At 43.2% G+C, this 26,739-nt stretch overlaps 1 protein-coding gene across 2 annotated transcripts in view; it reads left to right on the forward strand.

Annotated features, from left to right (window-relative positions):
* Positions 1-26,739, forward strand: part of FLT1 (fms related receptor tyrosine kinase 1) — a 117,068-nt gene that overhangs the window by 62,598 nt on the left and 27,731 nt on the right. The window contains exons 12-17 of one of the 2 annotated variants that reach the window (XM_055802709.1): positions 439-547; positions 10,246-10,536; positions 15,600-15,746; positions 17,613-17,744; positions 23,777-23,883; positions 26,549-26,687. In XM_055802709.1, coding sequence (XP_055658684.1) covers positions 439-547; positions 10,246-10,536; positions 15,600-15,746; positions 17,613-17,744; positions 23,777-23,883; positions 26,549-26,687 — 925 coding nt within the window. Of the gene's footprint in view, positions 1-438; positions 548-10,245; positions 10,537-10,699; positions 11,331-15,599; positions 15,747-17,612; positions 17,745-23,776; positions 23,884-26,548; positions 26,688-26,739 lie in introns of those variants that run through there. The other variant, XM_055802710.1, reaches the window with a different exon arrangement.

The raw sequence follows: 26,739 nt of genomic DNA on the forward strand, positions 1-26,739 counted from the left end.
AAATGCATTTAGCGCCAACAGGGATACTTTTTTCCCAGCATTATCCAAATGCCTGAGGCATGCCTCACCTATTCCCTTTGCAGTTCAGCTCTCCTGTAGGCTGCCTGTCTCCTCAGGTGGTAAGCTTCATGTTTTGTAGCTTATAATTACATCAGCAGCAAGAGGTAAATCAATCTGAAAGGCGCTTTCAAAGATTTTTGGTTATGATGGCTCTGATAATGTCAGGGTCACCCAAGGAGCTTGTTTCCTGTTATTCTTCCACTCTTTCCAAAGCTGTATATGGTGACATCTTCTTTAAACAGCCCCAGTGGTGCTCATCACTGAATGAACAGAGGGAGTGGATCACGGCACTGTCAGTGGTGACTTAGGAGAAAGAGAAGGGAAGCTTTAAATGAGTTCCTGAGCAAACCAGAGCTAAACCTCTTCTTTCTTTTGCAGACTGCTAGCACTCTCGTTGTAGCTGAAACCAAATCTTCTGGAATCTACAGCTGTGTGGCATCCAATAAAGTGGGAAAATCTGAAAGAAACATCAGCTTTATTGTAACAGGTAAGATCTAGTCCCCACTAGAGCTAAACATGTTTTCTGGTCCTGTGATTGTAACTGTTAGGCTGTTGTGGCTTTTTCATATACCACAGTTTGGCAATTGTTGTAATGTGTGCACATGTAAACTCATATCATGCTTTTGGGTGATCCTGGAAGGGATTTTCACAGCAGCTGGTCTGAATTTCTAAGGACACCAAACTGGTGAATGACTCATCTCTCCATCAAGTATCCAGCATGACACAAATTGCTCAGAAATACAGCAGCCTGTAATTCCCTCTTTTAAATCACGTAGTCTCTGCAGTCGTTCCGTACATGAAATTTTACTGTCTTTTCATACACCAGTAAGCCAATTCCATGTGTGACATTGACAGTGTCTGCAGTCGCATCCTGTGGCCAAACAGGAGGTCTCACCACATGGTGTCCAGAGCAGTGCCAGCACCTGCAGGCAGTATGGTGCCAGAGGAGAGATGTCTGGGGGTACTCGGGCAGCCGCTCACAGTTCTCGGGGGCTATGGCAACTTTTAGGTGGAAAAATATCAGGGTGCAAACTACAGAGTTCTGTTCCCTTTTCTGACAAAGGCAACCTTGGATGTCATTTAGGGCATGACACCGAGACTTGTGTTAGCTGCACATGTGAGTACACTTCCAGTTATTTTTCCATTAATGGATGTGTTTATATGTTTTCAGGTTCAGAAACAAATTATTAAATGTTTGACTTCCAGAATTACTGAAAAAAACCCACAATGAGTTTTTGAGAATAACTACTGCATGATTTAGCAGTATAATGTCTGCACATGCCATTACAAAGGATTTGTTTTCTGGCAAAAGATTTTATTTTGGTTTTGTTTACAAAGCGGTAGTTCATAGAGCACTTTGGCTGATGAAAGATTTCAGGGTAGATCATTAAAGAAATGTAATTCATTCAGAAACATGAGAAAAGACAAAAATATTAAAATATTCTGATAATTTAATCCCAAAATCATAATCTTGATGCTAAAATGGAAAAATAATTTTAATGTATCCCTTTTAATTTTTGCTTCCTTATCTGTTTTTTTTTCTTAATCTTTTGCTTATCATTCTGATGAATGATTTTAGTGAGACTCATTCTGTTACTATACTGAGAGATATCAAAAGATTATAGATACACACTCACTACATTTGGTTAAAAAAAAAAAAAGAAAAGTTCTTTGAAAAATGTCCCCCCTCCACATTTTGTGAATGAAAATACGTGGTTTTTTTAAGTATTCTGACTAGCTGTAATAGAATCATAGAATCCTAGAACACCAGGTTGGAAGGGACTTCAAGGATCATCTGGTCCAACCTTTCTTGGCAAAAGCACAGTCTAGACAACATGGCCCAGCACCATGTCCAGCTGAATCTTAAAGGTGTCCAGTGTTGGGGAATCCACCTGGGGAAATTATTCCAATGGCTGAGTGTTTTCATTGTGAAAAATGTTCCTTTTGTGTCCATTTGGAATCTTTCCAAGAGTAACTTATACCCATTACCCCTCATCTTTTCTATGTGACTCCTTGTAGAAAGGGATTCTCCACCTTCTTTGTATCCACCCTTTAAATACTGGAACATGATGATAAGGTGTCCCCTAAACCTTCCTCTCTCAAGGCTGAACAAACACTGTTCTCTCAGCCTTTCCTCATATGGCAGGTTCCCAGTCATTCGATCATCTTTGTGGCCCTTCTCTGGACCCTCTCCAGCCTGTCCACACCTTTTTTGTGTAGCGGGGATGGCATCAAGTTGGCTTTCTTTGCCACAGCTGCACATCGTTCACTCATACTGAGCTTGTTGTCCACCTGGACCCCCAGGTCCCTTTCCACAGAGCTGCTCCCCAGCCAAGTAGAGCCCAGCCTGTGCTGCAGTCCTGGATTATGTTTTCCCAGATACAAGACCTTACACTTGTCCTTGTTGAACTTCATAAGGTTCTTGTTAGGCCACTCTTCCAACCTACCCAGGTCTTCCTGCAGGGTGGCTCTCCCTTCCAAAATGTCCATTTCCCCACCCAGTCTGGTATTGTGAGCAAATTTCATCAGAGTACACTTGATCCCATCATCCAGATCACTTGTGAAGATGTGACATGGTGTTGAGCCCAATATTGATCCCTGAAGGACCCCACTCGTGGCAGGTTGTGAGTGTGAAAACGAGCTATTTACCACCCCCCTCTGTGTGGCCTGTCAGCCAGTTCCCCACCGACCACCTGGACCACTTGTCTAGGCTGTAATGCATCAGTTTCTCTAGGAGGAGGCTGTCGGAAACCACATCGAAAGCCTTGGAGAAACCCAGGTAGACAATGTCCACTACCTGCCCCACATCAAGTAGGCATGTTACTTTATTGTAGAAGGTGATGAGGTTTGTCAAGCACGATTTGCCCTTGATGAATCTGTGCTGGCTTTTCCCAATCATGTGCTTCCTTTGACTTGTGATAGTCCTCAGGAGGATTTGTTCCATAACTTGCCCAGGGATTGAAGAAAGACTGATGGGCCTATAATTTCATAAAGTCTCCTTTAAGCCTTTCTTGTAGCTGGGGTGACATTAACCTTCTTCCAGTCTTCTGGGATGTCCCCTGATCTCCATGACTTCTCATAGATTATAGAGAGTGGCCTCTCCACGATGTCAGCCAGGTCTCAACACCCTCAGATGGATATTGTCAGGGCCCATCAATCTATAGTGGTCAAGCTCCTGTAATGGCTCACATACCAGCTCTTCCTTCACTGACGGGTCTGTGTTTGCATCAAACTGGATTTTTGCTGCCAAGGCCTGGGGCCCTACAGTGCTGGTAGAGCCAGAGGTGAAGAAAGTGTTGAGAACCTCTGCCTTTTCAGCGTTGTTGGTGACTAATTCACCTCTCCTGCTTAACAGCAGGCCAATATTTTCCTTCTGTTTCTGCTTGTTGTTTACATACCTGAAGAACCCTTGTAGTTTCTGACATCTCTGACCATTTTTAATCTGAGCTGAGATATCACTTTTCTAACTGCATCTTTGCACACCCTGGCTATGCCCTTGTAGTTCTCAATGGGTATTTGTCCACTTCTCCATCTCTAGTATGCTTCTCTTTTAGTTTTGAGCAGACTCAGAAGCTTGCAGTTAAGCCAAGGGAGTCTCCTGGTCCACCTTCTTCCCTTACCTTTAACGAAGATGAACTGGTTTTGTGCTTCCAGGAGAAAGTTCTTGAAAAACTCCCAGCACTCACTAGCTCTTTATCCTCCATGGAAGCTTCCCACAGAATCCCTCCCAACTGAGCTCTGAGTGAAATTTGCTCTTCTAAAATCTGAAACTTTTGTCTTAATACTAACCTTCAGCATGCTCAGTAGGATCCCAAGTTCCACAATATTGTGATCACTGGAGCCGAGGCTGTCACTAACTGAGATGTTACAAAGTGCGTTTGTGGTTAGCAAGTCCAGCAGTGCCTCATTCCTGGTTGGCACATCTAACATTTGTGTGAGGGAGCAGCCCTCTGTGCATTCCAGGAACTTGATGGATGGCATGTGAGCTGCTGTATTGTTCTTTCAGCAAATACCTGGGTAGCTGAAGTCACCCATAAGAACCATGTTCTGTTGACCTGACCCGACAAGGTCAGTAGCAGATGCCTAATGTAAGTTTCCCTTCAAGACCTCTCTGATCTTGACCCAGAGACTTTAGATAGGGCTTCCACAATCACCATACTTCACTTCTATACAGGCAAGATTCTCCTTAATGCAGAGCACAACTCCTCATTCTTCTTTTCTGCTTGTCATTATGAAACATGCTATAGCCATCCATTGCAGTCCTCCAGTCATGAGTTGTCCCACCACATTTCAGTTATTCCTACGATATAATTTTCTGACTGGTTGTGGAGCTCCAGTTCCCCCTCTTTGTTCCTCAGGCTGCATGCATATGCGTATGCTTGAGGTGGCTGGTCTTTGATTCTCATCTTGGGAGGCAACTAAGGAACATTTTTCACTGCTCTGGTTGGCTTGGCTTATTCCCCAGTTGGCTGCAGTGGTGTGAGCATTGCCATTTTGGACCCCACCTCCTGAGTCTTTCAGTTTAAAGCCCACCTCACCAAGCTGGCCAGCCTGCTGCCAAATATTCCCTTGCCTCTTCTAGACAGGTGGATCCCATCCCTCCTTAATAAGATATAATCATTGAAGAATGTCCCATTGTCATAAAAAATCAAAACCATCATGATGGCATCAGTCATAAAACCCATCAAATAAAATTGATTTGTGTTACACATCTATTTTTGGCTGCACCCTTTCCTCTAACTGGTTAAGGGGAAGAAAAGAAACTTGGGTGCCAGTACTTTTCCTGTGCACCCCCAGGGCTTTGTAGTCTCCCTTGATTCTGCCCAGGTTCTGGCTTGTGGTGTCATTCATGTCCCCATGAAAGAGTAGCAATGGACAGTAGTCTGTGCTCTTGACAAGTTGTGGCACTTTCCCGGCAATAGCTAGGACCTTAGCTCCTGGAAAGTAGCATACCTCTCATGACTCCCTGTCAGGTCAGCAGGTGGATGCTTCAATGCCCCTCAACAGAGAGTCACCTACTACGAGCACTCATCGTTTCTTTTTGCGATGTCCACTGCGTGCTGCTGGTACAGTTCCTCCTTGCCAACCTTGCTCGTGGGTGTCTACAGCTGTTAAAGCTTATCATATCTTAATACACTTCCACATTTAGAAAGTGCCAATTATCTATAAATACAGAAATTTGGGAACAAGCATGAGAAGTATAAACAGATAAGTGACACATAGGCAAGTTGTTTGTTAAAATACAGAAACAAGAAGAATATCTCTATGTTCTATTAATGGATGTGACAAGAACATTTGCCACCTTGGACTGCTGTCCCTGCTCTCAAATCAGTTATCTTACATTGTTTCTGTTTGGACAGAAAGCTAAACAGCATCACATAGTTCTCCATAAATCAACATGCCAGTGGTGCTATATTCTCATCTTTATGTGGGGACTTCACATATAACTTCGAGCAGTCACTGAGAGTCACTCACTGAGGCTGTTACTCTTTTAATGTGCGAGATGCTGAATTTGGCCTTCTCTAACTCTTACTCAGTCTTCAAAATGCTGCATGGAAGATCCTGAAACCAAATGAAGCTGTATTTTGATGGGCCCCATTTGCTGTATCCAAATGTCCGTTTAGAAGTTTTGATGACATTTTCAGATATTTTAGTGCAGTGACATGAAGGAGTTAAGCTTCCTCACTTAGATCTCATATTCTTAGATCTTGACCAGGGATAGATGGAAATCCTTCTCGTTGATACCAAAGCTTACATGAGAACATGCAGAATATTATGAGTTTCCTTTGAAGACTCTTGTATTGGCTGGTGTTCAGAGAGAGGAGTGGCAGCTTTATTTTGGTTTGGAAAGTCTTAATATCTTGACCGGTGGCAAACTTTCTGTATAGGGTGGTGAAGTTGAAATGCATTTGTCCTTTGAGTTCCTGGAGCTGAGCACTTCAATTGTGTGACATGGAAAGTCCTGATCATCCACTGACACTCAGTTGCACTGATCGAAGGCAGTTTAAACAGTACTGCTGTTTTGTCCTTACAAAAACCAAGTTAGGCTCATTCTTCTGCTTCGTGCACATAGTGCATCAGTTGAGTTCACGTGCTGTAATCATAACACTCCTCCATTGGACTGAGACCAAATTGCTGTGGCTGGGTAACAGCCTGTGTTTCACATCACTGAAACAAATACATCCAGCCTTTGCTGAACAAAACTTTGAGGAAATAAAAGAACAAGAACCCTAAATGCTGATGGATGTGAACAGGACACTGCAAAGTCCAAAACAAATACTTCAAGTCTTGCATGACAGCTTGGGTTAGTTTATCTTATGTTGGGTCAGTTGGTTTGAAGCCAACCTGAGCCACACAAAAATAAGTATCTAGAAGTAAGAGAAGTGTCTGAGCAGGAGAAGGTGATCCCTTGTAGGAAGAGGAGTTGCTGCCCTTTGTAAAAATGACAAGGCAGAAAGGACTCCAAAGAGCACATGGAGACAAAGCCTGTCCTGAACAGGAAGAATCCCTTTCCTTGGAGGTAATCTCCTTCAGGCCTTCTCCTGGGGATGCAAAAATGCAGATGCTCCAGGGAGCTCTGTGGTGGTGTGAGGAGTCTCTTCTCTATAGGCAGAAACTGTTGGGAAGGTGGTGGGAAGGCAGAGCCTGTCCCAGCTACCCTAGTTCGGCGGTGGCATGTTTCACACCCTCAGGGAACAGGTAGATGTGAGGAAGTAAGTGCAAGAAGATATAGCAGAAAGGGTCCAGTAAGAACAAGCCCTTTTTAAAGTTATTATAAATCTCATTATTTCTGGGCTTGAAGTGCAACTTGCATAAGTTTTTCTGGGAGGTTTGAGAGTGGTATAATTTTATTCACTGTGCCTGAGGGTGCAGGACATGGACGTGGACTTGAAGTCCATGGGCTCTAGAGTAGCTTTCCTTTGCTATGGCCTCTGTCAGATGAAGGGCGTTTTTGGGATGTTGTCACAGTGACTTATTTCTAAAAGCAAATCTTTCTTCAGGGTACAAAAGTAGCTGTGAGCCATATATAAAAGCAATGTAAAAAAGTGATTTCTGGAAGCTCCCCTGCTCGCAGATATGGAAACAGTCTCTGTAACAACACCTCTATGCCAAATTTAACTGTGGTAGCCCCCTTTCCTCTAGCCTGCCCCTTTCCCTACATTTTTGGGCTGTTTTGCTGGCACACAGCAGGTCCATGGGTGTGTTTGCAATTACAGAGGGTGAAACAGGAACAGCTCTGCCTTATCTCCCTGGTTTCCCAATGTCACTAAGCGCATTTTATTTTGAGATTCCTGATGGTGCTTGGCAAAGATAAACAAAATCTTCCATCAGGAAACCTGGGAGCTATTTCCACAGGAAGCTTCAAATCACTAAAGTAAATAAAACCCTTTTACATTATTCCCAGCCACGTTATTTAGCCAGCCTGAGCCTGTAACAATTGGTGAGAGGTGTCATATATTAGGGGGCTCGTGGCCTTTAAACAAATTATTCTTTTGGAATCCTGTGCATTTTGCTTTTGTCCCTGGATTTATTCAGAAAATAATCTTCTCAGAAGACACACCTAGAGAGAGCTCCAGACCTAACAACATGGACATAGTTGCAACTACAGTATTCTGTTGGCACGCTATCCTTTTACGTTAAAAATAGTTCATTTGCCTTAGTCCCAGGGGATCTTCAGTTTCATCTTAAGAGTTTTGCTTGGCTCTCCTTAGCTTTTACTGAGTTCTAGCATCTGCAAAAGCCAAAAATTGTCAGTATTTCAGGCCCATACCCTGGCTTTCCCAACACATAACAGAACAATTTGAGATGAACTGTAAGATGCAGCAATTTCTTTCATCCAAATACTTATCCATAATCAAAACTTTGGACCCTTGATTGGTTTTAAGTGTGTCTAATTTCAATGCTTTTTAAAAAATCAAGCATAGGATTCACTTCATCTAACGTGAGCCTTAAAGTTAGGCATCTAAGCCTAAGCTGGTCGTGTAGGATCTCTTCATAATTAAGCATGAGGTATCAGGATCTCTGGAATTTGACTCATCCTAAGGAGATGGGTTGCATTGCCCTCTGGAGGTATCTGTGTTACTCCATGGGCTGTAAACTTTGTCCCATACACAAAACAACTGTATTCAAGTAGATGTCTACCTTCTGATGGCTTAAGCTAAATATGCTGTACCCCACTGAAGGTTTCATCTTAGTAGCACTTCCAGTCAACACGTTCTCAACTGGGACCAGAATCTGGCACCATGTGTTCTTACATCTCAAAAAGGATGCTGATGATAGTAACTCATAAATGAGTTCACGAAATTTAAAGTTTTTCTTATAATTTTTTTCACTGGAGAAAGGAAAAAAAGGGATCCCAATGAAATGTAAGAGGAACAAGTCAACACACTTTAATATCCAATCTAATGTGTTAGTGTTGCTGCCTCCATTAGGCTGATCTTTGGACTACATGCCTGAACTACAGCTGATGACAGGCACATATCTTGCTCCCACTGCAAGGGCATGATGAGCTCAATCAACAGAAATTAGGCCTGTCCCTGGAAGGCATCTACAGTCAGAGAAAATTTCAATCCAGGACTTGCAGGAGCTCATTTACCCTGTGTTTAACATTCAAGGCTAAGTGTGGGAAAGAGGAAATTAAAGGGAGCAACTGATGCCGGACTTCCAATAGGCAGAACTTTGAAAGGCAGCAGTGTTACTGTTACATTGATGTTACAAGGGTCATGTTCATGATCCCCCTGGGGAGGCAAGGCAGCTCAGTTTGCATTGTGGGGATTTAGGGAGAAGCTTTCAGATGGATTGGTCCATCAGTGAGTGAGGTTACTGAAATATGTGTGATATTATTCACTGGAGATCTACTGTTTATGTGTCCCTGCTAATGCAACATTAAACCCAAAGTGACACTGGTAAGCATGGAACGGAATGAAAGTTGGTGTTGAGCTATTCATGCTCAAAGAGACAAGAAGAGAAGGCATAACTCTCCCTTATGAAAGACGAAACCATTCTTACGATTTTGAGGCAAGTTCACAGCCAAGTGCCGTAGCAATGAGCAGTGAAAGAACAATTGAAAATGGCCGAAGTCGATGTCACTTGACCGAAGAAGGAAATGACTTTATCAGAATATTGGCTACAAATAAGCCAAGAGAGGTTGCATTCTAGGAGTAAAACTTGGAAATGCTTTCCCTCAGGAACTTGCTTCTACTTTCACTGAGGTCAGTGCTGTAACTCTTCCTTGCTGGAGGGATGCGCCTCAGGTGGAGGTGGCCAGGAGGCAGTCAGCACTGCCATGGATCTGCACTTCTCCCCAGCTGGAGGAAGCAGCAGAAACATTATAATGAGCTGCAAACATGGCTTTTTCAATTGTTGGCTAAATTATTCCTGCCTGAACAATCTGCTATGAAAAATCCTTGTGAAAACTTAGGCCATATTTACATTTAATGAATGTTTAGTGCAATGGTCTTTGATTTCTCTCAGGTGGAAATATCGTCCACCTATGTTGAATGCCAAGCAGCCTGAATAGAGTGATTTTCATCCTGGTGCTGCCCACACACAGCCAGCCACCCAGACCAGAGGGTATTGTTTCTGCTTTCCTCTTGGGTGGCTGAAACACTTAAAATACGTAGAGGGTAAATACCTCTGTTCCTCAGGCATGTAATCACAGATAGAGTAGTTTTTCAGTATTTTAAGCACTTTTTAAGAAATAGACATAATTTGCTTTACTATTTATGAATAACATGAAAATAATATAACCAGGCATGACAAGCTGCAGTATTTTTCTGCTGTCCTCTTGAGATTTGCTTTCTCTCATGCAGTTCATGAGCTGGAGCCGAGATCAGAATTTTCCTCCTTTTTCACAGTCCCACAGTGCTATCTTTAAATAATTCTGCTTTTGGTACCTTGCCCCAGTCTGTCTTAACTTGGCATAACATTTATACAAACTCATTACTTCCAAAAGCGACTTCAGTTTACACCAGCTGATGTCTGAGCCCAAGTGTCTCATAGCTTCAAGACAAATTACAAGAATAGCTGGAGCCTAGCATATAAAAGGAAAGATTAGAGACTTCAGCAGGAAGACAACGACATTGATTAGTTCAAAGGCTTCCTGATAAAAGGGAAAATATATGCCGTGTTAATTTTGGCTCATTCATTTCATATAAACTAAAAAGCATTCTTCATTTTTGACAGATGTACCGAGTGGATTTCGTATTAGTTTGGAAAAAATGCCCATTGAAGGAGAGAATTTGGTATTGTCCTGTTCGGCCAACAAATTCCTGTACAAAGACATTGCTTGGATTTTACCGAGGACGGTCAACAATCAAACGAAAGCAAAAAGGTCTCTCAACAAGGAGTACTCCATCACCCTCACTCTGACCATCAAGAATGTTTCCCTGGCACACTCGGGCACCTATGCCTGCCGAGCAAGGAACATATACACGGGGAAAGAAGTGCTTCAAAAGAAAGACGTTACAATCAGAGGTGAGCACTGCAACAAAAAGGCTGTTTACTCTCGGATCCTCAAATATAAAAGCACAAGGAATGATTGTACAACACAAAGCAATGTAAAACATTAAAGGACTCATTAAACAGTAACAGGTGTCTCATATCATCTTGATTTTTTATTACTGTTGCTACCTTTCAGGCCCTGAGGTGGTGCACATTCCCCCATGGGTTGGATATAGGAGGAATAGCAAACAAAATCGTAACGCGTGAGCTTCCAGTTGAGTTCAGACGGGTGTTTTCTGCTTTGACAAGGCACGTGGAAGCTGGGGTTTGGAAGATCCCCTGTGCTACATTTTGCATGTTGTTATTTTTTCTCTTGCTGTCTCCTACTGAGCGATAAGGAAAACTTTGGATCAGTCTTTTCTTCCACTTTGATATCGGCCTCATCAAAAGTGTCAAAGCTGAATAAACTGATTAACTTTAAAAACTGGTGTTTTCAGTCAACAGTGGACATTTAATAAATTAACTTGAATGTGCAGAATGAGCACAATTCAGTTTGAGATTGACTGGACTATATATTTTTTATTTTAATCTGATCTTGATGGACTTATAAATATTACCTGCTGAGCAAATTCTAATGCTTATTTATTTGAAATTATTTTCTACACTAAAGTACATTAATCTTAAAAAGTGTCTTCTAAAAGAAGTATGCAGGGAAGAAATAAAAATGTTGATATAATGCACAGACCTATCATATCATTTATAATAATGTTGATTTTAAAACAAACAGACGTGAACCGTGTTTGTCCAAATAAATCCAGGTAGACTTCCAGTTGCTGTGTTGGTCAATTTTTAAAGTCAGTTCTGCACTAATGTAAAAAGCTACTGATAAAAGTGTGAGTATTGCTCCCGGCCTGAAGATTCAGGAATTTGTAATGTTGTAATTACTTTATGAAATGAGAAATATTACACTAATATGACTGACAAGGTTGCAGCCAGCACAGTGAGTTAATGCTTTTTAAAAATACAAATTCAAAATTGAAACCATTAAAAATATTGATTGTTTTTGGTGGGCAAACGACAATTGGATTTATTATGGGGATTAAGAACCAGCCAAACTCCTGAAGGAGAATTAAGGGCAACCTTACACTTCCTTGTGAATGTTTCCCCTATTTTTCCTTCGTCATGATTTTGCTGTGAGATGTTTCTGTGTATTATAAATTCTGTATAAGGAAGAAGTTGCTATTTTTAATAGATCTAATAACTTTATTTTTTTACAGTGCATAGCTTTTATTATTTTTGGTTACATTTATGATTGATCATTTATATAGCATTTACATAAGCCATAACAAAACAGACCATAGTGACCAAAATAGCTGCAGCAAAGGAACAAAGTGGCTGTGCTTTTAAAATAGAGGGTGACAACATGACAGTTCCTTGTGCTTGGGAACTCACCAGACTATTTCCTCCTTTAGGTATCGAGACTGTGTCCCACGGCTAAACTTGTCTTTCACGTGGGAATTGCTTTTGTCAAGTGTGAAAGGGTAAACAATAGCATTTCCCCATAATGCCAGTTTCATGGAGCCTAAAATGCTTAGAAAACAATTGATAACCTGGAAGTTGTCAGAGTAAAGAAAAGAATAATCATTTATATCTTGAAATGTCACCTATAGCCTGCTTGTATACAGTAGCTCTTTTGTTCATTATTAGTGTGATGGTTTCCAGAAACAATGTGTTCTTGCAAAGGGATCTGGCACTCTGTTTTTTTCTAAAACATGCCTAAAAAGCAAGTGAAATCATTGGTGACTGCATAAAAATGGGGCAAGTGCACTCTTTAGCATTTGCAAGTCTTCAGAAGAATTACAATACAGAATCCCCCTTTTTTACAAGGCTGTTTTGTGAGAAGACATTTGATGGCAAGGTGGGTGGTGATGACAGGACATTATGAATTTTCCATGGCATCAGGAGCCAGAGCGTGATTTGTAGCAGCCAGTTGCTAGGCAATGTGAGTTTGGGTCAAAAAAAAGAGAGATGTGGCGATTAGGCTTTTCCTTTGTGAAATTGTTGTGAATTGCGATGATGTGTATCACTGTTGGTTGGCGTCCTACCAGGCTGGTCCCAACCAGCGCTCGGAGGGCCATGCTGTGCCAGGATGTTGTAACATCCCAATGTGGCTGCCCATGTTTGGGAGGCACAGAGAAACCTCACTGGAAACATTTGACGAAAGCAGTTCTTGGGGGCCAGATAAAAACTACTGATGTCACTTAAGATGTCCTCAGATGACTGGAGAATCTCATTGTTTTGAGGAGTTTCTCTGCTTTCTGTTGTGTAATATATTATTTAGGGAGAAAGGTGTGAATTATATTTCTTTTTTTTTTTTTTTTAAGTGTTAAAATAAGAGCTTGTATTTATATTTTTGTACTGATCAATAAAGATAAGTGAACAGACAACATAATCATAATAAAGGGCAAAAAATGGTTGGAATGCGAAAGTAAATCCCCAAATGAACTAATTGTAATGTTTTCCCCTTGTTTGCCATTGTTTGCTTTTGGAAATGCAGAATTTCCCTCCTTACCACCCCGGGTCGGCTGAGTGCTCTGGCACCAGTGTACCCTTCTCCCCTCTATGACCCCCCTGTCGCTCCCTTGGGCCAAACTCTGCCTACAATGAAGTTCCCCAGGGTGCTGAGAGCAGAGTTTAGCCTGGCAAGGCAGCGTTTGCAAGCAGGCGCAAGGGCTGGGGATGAGCCCAGGGGATGCCCTGGGCACTGAGCCCCGCACTGTGTGTGCTGGCAGCCAGGGCACCCTTGGCTTTGGGGTGAGCGGAGCGGGGCACTGGAATCTGCCCCCCTTGGCTTCACTGCAGAAATGAATGGGAGAAAATGGTTGGTTTGCATAAGAGAATAATCTTCATTTTGACCAAGTCTTGGAAAATCAGCTGATTGCAGCAGAGAAATTATTGAAAGGATGTGAATGGTGAGAAGTTTTAAGTGAAGTTTTTTCTTAATATGAAACCCCATCTTTAGTGTATGGCTATAAACAAATTAAAATTAATCACAAATAACTCACAGAATGTGTGATTTGCCTTTGTTGTGTCACCTTGTCCGCCTTCATTTTGGATATCTGGGCTGGGATGTCCATCAGGGACTGCCGATAAATGTGAACTGTGGAGCTCCTCTCAGCGTGCATATGTGGACATGCATCAGATGGTTCCTGTTCATAGACAGTGTGCAAAAATCGAGGCAAGGTATCAATGAGATGAGGGCAGTCTTCTTGGTTGCAAGGCAAATATTGTTGACCATGTCATTATGTAGGTGTGTGATGAAGAATTTATTTTACAGCCTCTCTCACAAGCATTACTGTTTGGGAAGAGAGAACTGTCTGCTACACTGTAAACAAAAACTAGCATTGCCTGTGGAAATTACAGACTTGCAGCTCAGAAAAGCCCAAATTGGTCATTGCACAGTCATGACAGTGATGGAATTAATTTCAAGGGGGAAGAGCATGGTGAAGACAGCCTACTTCAAAAGTGCTTGTAGTACTACAGGGTTCATGCATGCTGCATAAGCTGGTGGTACATAGGTTCTTCATTTTTTTGGAGAGTTTTTATTTGCAGCTGGTAACAGAATGATTGTGAAGATGGAAGTGTCTGATAGTCAGTTTTTCTGAAAAGGATAGAAAATAAGCTTCCAAACACAGAATGCTGGAAATTCAGCTGATATTATACTTGAACTTGGTGTATCGGTATCTATTGCAGCCTAAAAGAAAATATTTGCAAAGAGTTGGTTTCTGCTTTGCTTTGGTTTGTTTTGTTTCATATTTTGTAATGCATGTCTTAACCATGTTAGTAACTACTGATCCTGGCAGCATCCTTGAAGGGAAAGATTGCAAATAATCAGTTCTTGGAAGACCAGGGAATTTGAGGGAATCTGCAGAGCATCTGCATCTATGAGATTGCTCAGGAGCTCGCTGGATTCTCCATCGCTGCTTTAAAGGGACCAAAATACCAAAATGGATGATGTGAGAGTTGCAAATGTGACAGAAGGATGTTGCCATATAATGTGCTTAAATGTTGCAAGTATCTTGATCTTTGTCAGAACGGCCTTCGGCTCTATATGAAACGGGGGAAAGAGTGGCAAAGGGTTGAAATGATGAGAAAGATTTGTCGTTTGCTTCTTTCAGGGATGAGTTTAACGTGATGTTTATAGAATTTTTGAAATGCCCTTCTGGGAGGCCCTTGAGCAGAAGCAGAATATATGAGATGCGCTTCCAATACTTATTGTCACTGACTGTCATGGAAATGTGTTTTATTGCATTGCGTTCATATGAATGTCAGCAGATAAAAGTAAAAAAGGAGCAGTGTTTCTGTGCTGTGAGGCCTGCTTCAGCCCCTGCCGTCAGTTTCCAGTGTCTGTGGGATGCCGGAGGACATGGGTACATTTCTCACCAACACAGTTTTGGCAGGCAGGCTGTGGTGTGGTTTGGCCAGGCCTTGTTTTGTTCAGCCAAATATGTGAAACGCAAAAGCGGAAGAATTTATGAAGACTTTGGGACATGTGACATAATGCTTTTGTGCTTACAGTTTCTGGGTTTAGATGTTGTGAGTTTACTGAATATGATTTGTAACGGTACTCCTTAAAGTAAGTAAACGATAAAAGTCACATTCACAGGAATCGTGGTGCACAGAGACACGTGGTGCTATCAGTGATGCACAGATACTCTGTTACAAGGGTGGCTTGCTAATTGTTAAAACCTTTGGTATCACTGTTTGTCTTGTTAATGCAAAACTGAGCTTTCACAGAAACGCATTGCTTTCGATAAACAAATGTGATATTGGTAATGGAACCAAGGAAATCTTTTAAACAGTGTCATCACTGGGTCTTTGTTGGTCATCATGACCTACTATTGCTAAGTAATGGAAGTACACTGTATACACCAAATGCTCTTAAGCAAACTGGAATGGTAAATAAAACCTGTGAACAATGAACTTGGTAGGACAGCCATAGCAATCTCTTAACACCAGTAAAATGCTGGTAGGGAAGATAATTAAACCCCCACAGTTACAAGAATGTAAAATGGAGGTGTTGTTTTGTCTTGTAGCTCAAGAGGCACCAGCCCTGCTGAGGCACCTTATGGATCAGACAGTGAACACCAGTAACTCTGCCATGTTGGAGTGCCAGGTTCATGGCATCCCTGAGCCCCACATATCCTGGTTTAAAAACCATGAGGAAATACAGCAAGAATCAGGTGAGAGCTCTGTGTACTCGCCTACCTTTTACAGCGTTTTTATTTACCCGTTTGCCTTAGGTAGCCATTTGCAGTCACTCGCATCGATACCTGGACATAAGGAAGGAGTATTGCCCGGGCATTACAGGCAGGCACGCAGCAGCACGGGTGCTCCAGGTTATTCTGTGTCACTCCAAAACCTCAGCTAGGCTGGAAGTGTAGACACAATGGGTCTGTATGGAGTCAGTAGAAAAAAATATAGCTCTCAATTTGCATCTTAGAAGTGTCATCTTCAGAGAAACATTATTTCTCTCCATTTACTATAGAGGGAGCCTAAGGATCAGGTGTCTTGGCCAGCATATAGCTAGGCAGGAGAAAACCAAGCTTGTGTGAAGTGCATGGGTGTACCAGGGGGAGTCTGTGGTCAGGCATGCAAAGTCTGTTCTTGATTCACAACCTAGCCACAAGGCTAAATCCATATCTGGGGTGTCCAGAACCAAAGCGCATCTGCTGGCAGCAGAGGAGTCCAGGTCTTATGCAGCAGAAAGGAACAGCTTCCCGGGTGGCATGCTGCAGCTACAGGAAAACTGTGGGAGATATTTACTCCTATGTCTGGAATGTGGCTTCAAAGATCAGCTAAGGCTCCATGTTCAGAAGTGTTCCTTGGAGAGTTCAGGTGGAGGTGAATGATGGGGGGAAGAGGCAAAGCCTTTCTCATGGGAATTCATCCACATTTGAGTCAGAAGCACTCAATGAGCTAGTGTTACAGGCTCAGCAAAAATGTGCAAGGAGGTTTGATCTGTAGGACCAGTCCTAAGTGTAGTCTTCAATAGCAACATTTTAGAAAGTTTGTGTTCATGGTTCTGTCGTGTGTTACTCCAAATTGCTATAGCACAAATAAAGGCAACTGGGAAAAACTCTGAGGATTTCTCCAAGTGACTTAGAAGCACATGCAGACTTGCAGCCCAGGCAATAAACTTAATCTAGAGCCAGATTCCATGAAGCTTTACAGTGACCACATTGTTGTAATGTGCATTATTAACACTGCCTTCTAAAATGAACGTTATATGTCTTAACTTGTGTGTAATGCAACACATAAAATTAGGAGCCGGGAAGATGTATCTAGAGGGCAGGTCAGAGCACTGCAGTTAGTTAGGTGCCTGAAATAGATGGTGGGAATTTGTTTTGATGGAACAGTAGTCCTGATGGAGCCAAACACACAAGTATGTACTTGACTGCACGTTTCCTGGCTATACGGTGCCTTAGAGGTAGTCCTGAGGCCGAATGTGCTCCCTGCCTCTTCCTCACTTGCTGGAGTATTGCCCAGGATGGCTTCTGGGTTGACCTAGGCTGGAATAATCAAGATGTTGAAACCTCAGGTAACTCCTGTGTTTTAGGGTGCACCTCATGGGATATCCTTTTGCACTGACTGGGGTCCTGTGAAGGGGCCCATTGTTCCATGCCACGTGGGCAGGTGAGATTGGAGTGTCTGCTGCCCGTCAGGCCAGGGCGGGGGCATGGAGCTGAGTCTTGGAAATGCTCTAGGCTTGAGCTGCTCCTGGGGCAGACCTGCACCCGTAAGTGATCAGACCACCCATTTCTCAGGGTGCACAGTGCTAATCAGTATACACGGTACCACATGCTTCCAAAACCATTCCTTTAGGCTGAGCTTTTTCACTCACACAAGTGCTTTGTAACCATTGATTTCCAAAAGATTCCCAAAAGATCCCCAAAAGATCCAAGCATATTTGGCTTTCCTGCAGGTAACGTTGTGCTGTGCTCTCTGTGGCTCAGATTTCTTTTGAGAAGAACTTGAAGAAGATACACAAGGGGCTGTTTTTGTTTATATCCTGGCTGCCTCTCATTGCAAAATATTTCATTTCACAGGAATAATTTTAGGACCCGGAAGCCGAATGCTGTTTATTGAAAGAGTAAAAGAGGAAGATGAAGGACTTTACCAGTGTATAGCCACCAACTTAAAAGGGTCCGTGGAGAGTGCGGCATATGTCACAGTACAAGGTAAAGCACGACATTAAATGGGAAGAACAAGCTTGCCAGGGTGATGTTCTTGCTCAGGCTGGAAGGATGGGGGTGTGACTGGGACTCATGTGGTGATCTGTGAAGGCAGAAATTCGAAGGAAGTCCTAGTGAGGGCTAGCAAGGGAAGCGTACCAGGTTGGAAAGGAAGCCTAGCAGGAAATGCTAACTCCGAGTGTGTTTACGTGGACCTAAAAAGAAGAATTGCTTCAACCCAACAAAGATCAGGTCAGGGTAGAAGACAAATGTAAATTTAGTATTATCAAAACAAACAAAAAACAGAACAAGGAACACTCTCCTGCCACTCATTTTCTCATTTCAGGTTAATTCCATAGAAATTAGAGGCCTGAGATATTTTCATTTGTTTATTTTCAGTGTAAAGTGAACTGCCAGATCAGACTAGAAGTTTCTAGCCTAGTGATAGCTACACATGCATTTTCCAGAGGTACTTTTAAGAAGTAGGTATGGTCTAGTTATTTCCGTAACCATTGAGTTATTTTTCTTTTCATTTAAATGTCTAGTGTGCTTCTGCCTTCTGCCAGGCTTGACTCAGGCCTGTGGCAGTGACTTCTATCAAGTAATTTTATATTGCATAAAAATAAGGTTTATTCAGTGACTTTTCAGTTTCATTGAATACCCTTTTGGTTGATATATTATGAGGTAAGAGAAGTAGGCTGAAATTCTCCATATAACTCACATATAACATACATTGCCATGTATGAATTGACTTTGAATTAACCTATCTTATTGATCTCATATGTTAAATAAATAGTCCAAAATGCATTTAATTTCTACGTGCAGAAGACAATTTGTCTACCACCAGGTCTCTCAGGCAGGGATTATGTTTCTGTGGATGTTCTCATACAATTGCTAAATGTATCTGAATACTACTGAGTATTTGGATACTACCCTACCGCAGAAAACAATTACAGCTAGTAGATCAGAGTTGATTTTCAGTCATGAGCATGTTAGCATTCTCAGTTAGTGGTGATTATTGATGATACAATGATGGTTTTGCTTTAAAAGGTCAGGGACAAATATTTGTACATGTGGGCGGGTCTAATTCGTGTAACCAAGGAGTTAAAACACCCTATCTCCTTATGAAAAATGTTAAGGTTTTTATGGCTGCTATAATAGCTGAAAGAATAACTTGTGCCTAAGTGCTTGCTGCCCAATGCATCCTACTAATTGATAGTGCTGAACAATGTAATTCATTATGGTATTGATTTTTAACATCGTTGTTGCTTGGCTGTTTGTTACAACCACAAGCATTCTGTCAGATGGCTTCAAGGAAGTCATATCTCCTAGCTGTGATCCAGAGGAGGGAAAAGAGAGCAGCCAGGAAGGCTTCTTCCCTGGTTACGTGTCCTGAGGGACCACTGGCAATATTCTTGTGTGACTTTTATGGGAGCTTTTAAATAAGCAGGAGATGAAGACTGCCGTATTAAAATTTATTACTTTGAGACTGAATTAAAAAAGAGAGACAGTTTATCTGCTGTGATCAAGGAAAATGCCTCTCCACCCTTTCTCTTCCTACTACATGATGGGGTGTCACTGGAGGTTTTTTCTCTCATTCCTACGCTGATCTGGAGTGTCTGTCCCTCTCCCAAGGAATGGCAGCCTCTCACTGCACCCTGTCCCTGAGCCTGGAGGGACGACATCAGGGCTTAAACATAGGGGTCTTTCTAGGTTTTGCCACTTGCTTGTCTTTCTGAGAAACACAGACCCTGTGCCTGCCGCTGTGAGCACCAAAGCCTTCCCTCTGTCCTGGCAGCTCCCGGGACACAGGGCTGCAGATCAAAGGGAGCAGAGCAATGCCTCGTGTTGATGGCCATGTTTAGCAGATTGGAAGAGTAGTTTGTGAATGAGTCAGGAAGGAAGTTGTCTGCTCTCTTTATTTCCTCTGAAAAAGCATTCTTATACTCACAGATAAAACAATGTGTTATTTTTGTATCCAAGATGGATGAATGGATGGTGGAATCAAAGGGCCATCTTTAAATAATCACAGCCTATGTTTGCTTTGGAAGCCATGCTTGCCGGGCTGTCTGAGGAGGAGAGGGGCTGAGTTTGTGGACATGTCAGAGCAAGCTGTCTGCTTGCTCTCAGCTGAGGAACTGAAGAGGCAGCGAATCTGCAAGGATGGAACAGGAACAGCAAATGACTGACAGAGCACCCAGCAGCCGGAGGGGAGTGTGTACCTAAAAGCCTAGGGGCATAAGCTGCTGGGCATGGGGGGAACACAGGCTGTCCTGGGCAGCTGTCCTTCGGGTGGTCACCCTGCTTGCAGAGTGGATGATTTGCCATGAAAGCCTTGTCCTGCTTCTCCTCCTGGGGACCATCGCACCCCCTCTCAGCAGGAGACAGCGGTGCAGCTAGTTGCAGAGATGCTGAACCATTTGAAGGGGGTGTGCTGACGAAGGAAGGAGCATCTTTTACAGTTCATGTTCACTGAAATCTGGATATATAAGCAAATGAATAGAGCGACATGCTCTATCTTAAAGCTGATGCTTGCTAACTTAATGTGATCCCTGCTGAAAAGGAAAGCATCATATTTATTAAGCATTCAGTGAACTATTCCAACACTATGAAAACGGTGTTTGCTTTTTAAATAACTGTCTGGTTTTCTATCTACCTACATTTCTGACTTTGTACCTCAAAAAGTTGTTGTGCTTTTTGGGTCACTGTGACTCTGAAGTCATCAGGAATGCTTCCACGAAGTTTTGCCATGGAATTCCCTCGGCTACTGGATGTGGTTCAGCATGGGTTATGTAGGTGACTGTAAGAGAAAGGTGAACATCAGGGGACACTTAGACTCCTGTTACCTCAGAGGACCACCAAAGGGTGTTGGAAGGGAGTCCTGGAGGTCTCTAGTTCAACCTCAGCTCAAATCAGGATCATCACCAACACTACATCCAGTCAGTGATGGCTTTGTCTGGCTAGGTCATGACAACCTCCAAGGATGGAAATTCCTCAGCATCTCTTGAGCACCCTTTCCAGTGCTGCACTGCTGTAATCATAGGATCACACGGACTAAGCAGGGTAGATCACATTGGTGCAGGGATGAGGGACGCTTTTGGTGCAGCAGAGTACTGTTGCTACCCCAGGCATTGCATTTTCCCTGGTTGACACCTGAGCTGCACCTTGATGTATAGAGCTGAAATCCTAATGAGCCCACGCCAGCCCAAGGCTTGAGCTCGCTCCTGGCTCAACACACTAGTCCAGGCTCTCATCCCTGCACACCTGCACAGTCCTGTTGGCTCCTGTCATTGCTGAGAGAGAGAAGCTGCTGCTGGTGGCACTTCTTCAATCACCACCCCCCTCACCCCTCTGCAGCACCACAGGGACATGTGGTGGTGTGGGGGCCTCTTGGGGAGGATGGGGGCTGCCTGTTTCTGCAGTGAGTCAGGTGGATGGGGAAGAGCTGCACATGGGGGAATGTCTGTGTCTAACCAAGAGGCTGGTGTGTAAAGGTCTGGGAGGGGTGTAAGCAGGAGCCAGAAATCTTGGGCTACCAGGCAGAGAGAGGGATTTAGTCCTGCTTACAGCATATCCTAACTCTGCTAATCCTAATACTTCTGAGCGTTCCTGTCTGTCCTACCTCAAATCAAACCTTTTCCTACCCAGCTGAGAGGCACTCAGCCAGGTCTGGCTGCGAGACTTTTAACAAGATGAGGAATCTGGTGTTTGATAACCCAGCCCAACCCCAGCCTGGAGAAATGCTTTCTGGTTGCCTAAATTCACTCAGACATTTCAAAGACATCACCTTCACCTCTCTTCGCTAACTCCTGGGCAGCATACAGTAGCAGTTAGGGAGTTGCTGTGTTCCACCCCGGGACTGGCAGTACCATGCCTCCTGGGTTTTCTGAGTCCTGCCATATGGAGCAGCAGCAACAAATGAACCTTCAGCCCCTCCATGTTTTGCTGAGTAAATGTCAGAAACTATTACTCACCATCTGCACAAGTGATGCTCAGGAGCAGGAGAGTATCCATATGTAAAAGGAAAGCTTGATGCCAGAGGATAGGCAAGCTGCATTAGACTGTATCGTTTATGCCATCAGTTTGTCCTGCATCTAAATCAAGCCTTTTAAAAAAATACTTGTGAAAATTTTAACACTCTCGGTATTTTGGAAAAATAGATACTTTATATCCCCGTTAGTAGTTGCAGTCATATTTTTCTTCAATGAGCTTTATTCTCCAAGCTCCAGAATGGACATGCCAGAGGAATCTTAGATATAGGTCATGAACGTAAATCTGATTATCACCTTTACAGAAGGAAGATATTATGCTAGTTAAGCTACAGCTACAGGAAGCAATTCAACCTCCGAACAAAGCTCTGTAGCCTTGCCTAAAACCAGGCAGCACATTCCTCTGGGTCACCCGGCAAGCCCACCAGTGAGACATCAATCATCCCTTTTTCATGTGTCAGGGGTAACACCGGGCTGCCCGAGGTCTGAAACTGTTGCAAGTGCCGTTGGCAAAACTACTGTGAAATCATGCTCAGATTTATTCCTCCTTGTCTTCTCATTTTCTCTCTCTGGAGGGTGTATCAGAATAAAAGGCAGAACATGAGGGGTTTGGGGTTTTTTTGCATTTGCTACCAATCAGATGGGAAACATATTGTGGGAAGTGTGGTATTTTGACACGATCACAGGATTTGCAAAACAGACTGCTCTGAAACCATTTTATGAGTCCCTAAACAGCAGTCTGAAGCGAATTCTATTTTGGCTTTTTTTTTAAGATCTGTCATTGGGCTCTAATACTCTCCAGATTTCTAATGTTCATGTTTTCTTGCTGCTCTGTTTTCAGTCGTTGTTGTTTTTGTTTTTCCCCTTTCTGTGCTTAATCTGTTCCCCGGTTTGGAGAGCTCTCCCAGCTCCTTGCCAGCTGGGTTCTGCAGGGTGCTGCAGGGGGGAGGAGAGGGTCCGATGTCCCCTCAGGGAGCCTGGCCCAGTGCTGCCAGTGTGACTGGCAGAAGACCTGAGGACAGAGAGCCTGCTGGCGGACCGGTGGGTTGGAAGGAATGCAAGGCTCTGTGCCCTGGGTTTCTGCCCAGTGGGGATGAGGCTCAAGACCTCTGTGCCATGCTTTGTATGAGCTGAACTCACAGGTGCCAGACCAGATCCATCCAGCCCATGGGAAAAAGAGCTCATGGACTCCTGCTGGCTGCATTGCGAGACCCCAAGGCAGCCCCCAGCTCTCCAGTGCCGAGGTTTTTGATGAGGGCTGATGGGTTTCCAGAACAGCTGGGATGGAGGTATGGGCTGCAGGGCTCAGTCATTGGCACGGAAGATCTCGCTGAGCTGGGGCAGGGCAGACATGGTGCCCAAGGAAAAGCATCAGGCATCCCGGACAGCAAAACCCAAGCAGCTACACTGCAGTGTGCCCCAGGTCACACCTGGGTTCACTGGCATCTGCACCAGCACAAGCCCTCCATGGAGGTTCTCTTGCACATTAGCAGCAGCTCTCACATCACGGCATTGCCCATGGGGAAGGGCCAGCAGAGCCGTCCCCTCCATGCAGCCCTGTCCTCTCCCGAGGGTGCTGGGGAGTGTTTTCGAGACCTTTGCTCCTCTCTCAGCTGTGGGCTTGGCTAGATGGGTTTTGCTGCTGGGGGGTGAAGGGGTCAAATCACATGCGCTGGTCCACACACATTCTCACACAGAGAAAATTTGGCTAAAAATACCCTGCAGCTGAATTTTTACCTCAAAAGGGAATTATTGTCTGACTGGCCATCCTCAACCTGGTTTACTCTGCCTCCTGCACCTGAAAGAAGAGCTGGCTTTTTACTGAAAATCTCATAGACGGATCAAATACAATTTTGCTGGGTTCAATACAATGGCTTTGCTGGGGACACCTTTTTGTTTCTAGGCTCCACGAGCCAGTCCAAACAGAGATTAATACCCCATTGAAAAGAAGCTGGTTCTTCCTGGTATTTTATTTTAATGGCAAAGAAACATAAAGTGCCCTTGCTTTGCAGGTCATTTTCTAAAATGTTTGCCACTTGATTTTCCCAGGCACATCGGAGAGGTCAAACCTGGAGCTAATAACCCTGACCTGCACCTGTGTGGCTGCAACGCTCTTTTGGCTCCTGTTGACTCTTTTCATTCGCAAGCTGAAGAGGGTAAGAACAGATAGGGAGCTCCCGACAGCACCTGCCTCTCATCACCAGCCCCTTGCTCTTGTTAGAAAATCCTTCCCAGGCCACTGGGTTTGCTGGGTCTACCAAAAAGAAACCTCATTCACTTACTGCTTACCTTTGTTCCCTGTGCAATCACGAGGCTGCTGATGGGTGCCCAGGAGGGAACCATGACTTGCAAGGCTGAGTATGAGTAAGCCAGGAAGCAAAGCCTGGGTGGGGGCAAGGCTCTGAGACTCACAAGCATTTGGGTGCCTGACTCCCACCAAAGGCATCCCCATTCCCTTAAAAGCTGTGGGGGTTTGGCATCTTAATGTCTTTGAAGATCTGAGTGATCGGGAATGACAGATCTTCACAGAGCACACCGAGGTCTGGCTTGCACACAGCATCTGGTATAATTACATCACTTCCAAAGTGATATTTTACTGGAGTAGGTTTGGTGGTGCAGCCTCTAGAGTGGATGATCCTGTATCAGCATGATAATGTTAACTGCCCCTGCAGCTGACCCTCTTTCTTGTCCAGGGCTGACTGTGATGGTTTAAAGCCCTTTTTCCTGACAACACCATGTCTGCATCATGTGGTGTGTGCAGTTTAAACCACAGCAGCTCTCATAAGCAGAAAATTACAACTCCTCAGTAGCGCAGAAAGATCTCAGAGCAACTTGCAGGAGTAGATGGATTTGAAGGAAGGGAAGTGTTGGGCTGACGGGGTGCACTGCAGGACAGGAGATGAGGAATGGCTGCATGGCCCCCTCTCGCCACTCCCGTTTTCATTAATAATAATTCACTTAATACATTTTTAATGTATTATAATACCAAAACTCGACATTTGCTTTTTAGATTGTTAAAAGATAATAAAAATAATCATCATTGCTGTAGAACAAGGGACTTCAACTAGATGACATGTGAAGGCTCCTTTCCAGATGAGCCTTTCCAGCTAGTGTTGTTCTATGCTTACGGTCTTCTCTGTGTTTCTGTTACAAACCCTTACTCTCAGGGATTTATGTCTGGAATGAGCTCTAAATTACATTTCCTATACAAATCATGTTGCCACAACAGAGAAAAATACTTATAGGCTCTCTGAGATCATTTTCTTAAGATCTATTACACATAAAGGGACAAATGACATACTTAACAATTCTTCATCATTCAAAATGTTTCAAATCTCTAATTGTGCTAAAAAAGTGTTATTCAATGCATCTGATAAAGAACCATGGGAAGCTCTCTGTACCTTCCCACTCCCCTGTTGCTTTTTATGGCATGGGTCCACTTAAAAGCCCTTCTGAAGTGACTGGTAGGAGCAGTCTGGTACACATCTCTATCAAGGAATGCCCTTTTTGGAGCACCACACATGCTTCTGTTTCTATCCATATCCCTCTTACCCATGTCCTGATTAGGGCCAGTGGATCATTTGGAGCCAGACTTTATTCCAATTGGCTTTTCCCCAAGCATCAGTGCAATCTTCTTGGGACTCACTTTCTGTTTTCTGGGGATGGTGGAAGGCAACAAAAGCAGGAGCTATTAGCTACTGTCATTTTAGTCTAGTTGTGTTTGTAACCAAAGCATACACAGCTAGTAATATCCTTCTCAAACAAATGCCTGGAAACGCATGTAATTAGGGACATATTTCCAAGCTGTAAGGGAGGAACGTTGAAAGTCACAGGAGGTAAAGCAACAAAAGAAGAATATGTAGATATATCTGTGTGTTTGTGTCTGTGCCTGTGTGTTGTTTCCATGAGTTTAGGAAATATACCACAAAGAGGCTTAGTTCAACAGATTTTCCATACATTCCAATAGCCAGGATATCAGAGCAAACACTAGACCTTTTCTATAGAAATATAAGTGCTCCTGTGTCAAGAAAAGCCCTTTGGATTAGAATGGCAATCTCAGTGCTTTTTGAAGAAAAATGTTTCAAAATGGATGGACTGCAGAAAACTTTGAAACTAGGTTCATCCCTCCTTACATTTCTCATGTGAAGTGGATAATCCATTTGCTCAGTAGAAACTGAACTTCTGTCAAATTCATTTGAAATTATGTGTTTGACTCTGCGTGTTTTTCAATTCCTCCAAACTCAAATAATTTCAGTACATTTGTCAGAAATTATACCAAAGGAATAAAAAATTCTTAAAATTTATAAACAGTTTCTGAAACACATCATGTCTAGGTCTAGTCTTTTGGCAACTAGTCTTGCACAACTTCTAACCACATATGACCTGTCTTTGCTGGGTATATGGAAAAAATAAACACCAGCAGTTGAACTCCATCTGTTGCATATGGCCACTTCTTGCTTTGCACAATCATGAAGGAAAGTTATTTTTATCAGCAATGTTTAGTCATTTGCTGAAAATATTTCTCTTGACTGTGCAGAGGGTCTGTATCATAACACCATATGTTAGTACAGATCCACATGGATTTCATTGAAGAAACCAGTAAGTCACATAGGAGGAAAACTAAAGGAAGGAGTTTCTTTTACACAAAAAAATCTTGCGATACATAAAAAAGCCAAAGGGAGCTTAACTAAACTGCGTACTGCACTGTGAAACACGTGGCCCCGTGGGCAGAATTAACTTGGAGCCCTTAATCCAAACAAGAAGATGCTTACGGATAGCCTTACCCTTTTTTTTCATTTTGCAATATTCTTTGTTTTCCAGCCTTATTCCTCTGAAATGAAGACCAACCATTATCTGTCAATCATAATGGACCCTGACGAAGTCCCCTTAGATGAGCAATGTGAACATCTGCCTTATGATGCCAGCAAGTGGGAAATTGCAAGGGAAAGGCTGAAACTAGGTAATATTGGCATACTTCATATTGGGTTTGCAGTGATTTAATAAGTTATACC

This window comes from Falco peregrinus, chromosome 4 (assembly GCF_023634155.1).
Source record: "Falco peregrinus isolate bFalPer1 chromosome 4, bFalPer1.pri, whole genome shotgun sequence".
In the NCBI taxonomy this organism is placed as follows: domain Eukaryota; kingdom Metazoa; phylum Chordata; class Aves; order Falconiformes; family Falconidae; genus Falco; species Falco peregrinus.